General features: G+C 42.0%; 1 protein-coding gene across 1 annotated transcript; it reads left to right on the top strand.

The window, feature by feature from the left end:
* The first annotated feature begins 903 nt into the window (after positions 1 to 903).
* Positions 904 to 2,007, top strand: LOC136510618 (uncharacterized). The gene has a single exon (XM_066505008.1). The coding sequence runs from the start codon at positions 904 to 906 to the stop codon at positions 2,005 to 2,007; it is 1,104 nt and encodes a 367-aa protein (XP_066361105.1).

Below are 2,007 nucleotides of genomic sequence, written 5' to 3'. Positions count from 1 at the left end.
CACGGATTGTTGAAGGTGGTGACAACCCAATCTAGCCTTTGTATTCCACCACATGCTCTTAGGTAAGTTATTAAAATAGTAAGGCTCCAGTAACAAGTTGGCCGCTTCATGCCAGAGCTTTGTCCTCTTACTATCTTGCCCTTTGCCTCATGTACCTATTGTCTAAACAAAATCTACCTATTGCATTTGTGTACTTAGGATAGAACCATAGAAGTAGAGTTAGATCATGGGAACCTTTACTCTCTCATTGTCCTCCCATCTAGCTGTATCTGTCTAGTTATCTTTATCTCAGAGTCTAAGCTTGGTTCATCAATCCTTCCTATCATTATTTATTTACCCCCACTACACATTTGATAACTAAGTTGAGGTACAACTAAACATCTCTTATTTATTATTATTCCTAGCTACCACTTTCCCTTGGGATCAAATAAATAACGATACCTTGGAATACTCCTTGGTGAAGTGCGACAACAATATTCTGTGCGCTTCTAGAAATCTCTACTTGAGGATAAGAAGTACCAACAATCATTTCTGGTGTTATTGCTGGGGAAAGCATAAGCTTAGGAATTTTAATAAATCTGAATCTTAAGTTACCATAAAATTAGCTATGATTAGCTGTAGGGGCTTACCCTGCCATTGTTTCTCTTCATTATGAAGCAAGGCTTTGCATGAGTGGTTTTCAATTACCGAGCAACTATGTTGAAAATCCTAAAAAGCTTTTAGGTGTGCTAGACATTGTCTCGTACTCCCTCAAAAATTCCTTTTGGAAACAAATTCATTCAAGGAAGGAGTACTTGCACCACTACCTAAGGAGGCTATGACTCCGTCGGCCGCTAATGTGGCCACGGGACCTCAAGTCAACTTGGGGAATGCCCAGTTTAAGTCAAGCCCAAGCTTATCAATATGGTACAAGCCAAGCTATTCTATGGAAAGCCTCACGTGGATGCGAATGCACACCTTCAACATTTTATGGAGGTGTGTGGCACCTTCACTATCAAAGGAGTCACTTCTGATGCCATCCCCCTTTGCCTCTTCCTATTTTCATTGCATTGGAATGCAAAGCAATGGTTCTACGCCAACCATGAAGTTATCACTACCTGGGATAGTTGTGCCAATGCCTTCTTCAAGAAGTTCTTCCGGATGGGCAAGACTAATGCCCTTCATGGAAAGATTTCTAGCTGCCAACAACAAGCAGACGAGTCAATTCCCGAAGCATGGGAACGCCTCCAACAGTACATCCGAGCATGCCCTCACCATGGCATTAGGGACTGGCTCTTGATCCAAGGTTTCTGCCATGGGCTAAGCAATACCGCCCGTAGTCACCTTGATGCTGTCGCTGGAGGAGCTTTCTTCTCACTCAACGTGAGGGAATCCATGGAACTCGCTGGGAAGATGGTTTTGAATGAAGGGTGGAACGATGAACTTCTCCATCCCAAGAAGCGAGAGATGTACACCATCAATAAGGTGGACATCATCTCTTCCAAAATGGACCTCTTGATGAAAAAGATAGAAGAAATATCCAATTTCAAGAAGGACCATAAAGCGATCCAATACTATGCCACCGCACAAGCCATCGCAGCAGATCCATGGTGCGAGGTGTGTGGTGAAGACGAGCATTCGGGTAATAATTGCCCCGAAACAAAGAAAGATGTAAACTTCATCAACAACAATGGGTACCGATCCCAACAACAAGTATGGAATTCACGCCCCTTTTACCAAGGTAATGGAGGTAACAATTTCAACAATAATCAACCTTCATTAAGAGATCTTGTGTTAGGTCAAGACAGAATCAATGAAAATATCAATAAAAAGTTGCTTGCTAACGACAAGACCTTAGAAAATTTGAATACTAAAACGGATAGCTTTGCTTCCACTATTAAGAATGAATTGAGCTTTAATGAAATATTCGAAATACAATTAGCTCAATTAGCAGCTGTTATCCCATCCTTCGAAGAAGGTAAGATCCCTGGTAAATCCAAGGAACCCCTCTGTGGCAGAACCGCCTAA

The sequence above is a fragment of the Miscanthus floridulus genome, chromosome 16 (genome assembly GCF_019320115.1).
Source record: "Miscanthus floridulus cultivar M001 chromosome 16, ASM1932011v1, whole genome shotgun sequence".
Taxonomy (NCBI): Eukaryota; Viridiplantae; Streptophyta; class Magnoliopsida; order Poales; family Poaceae; genus Miscanthus; species Miscanthus floridulus.
The sequence above is the reverse complement of the archived record's forward strand: the minus strand, read 5'-3'. Positions and strand labels throughout refer to the sequence as shown.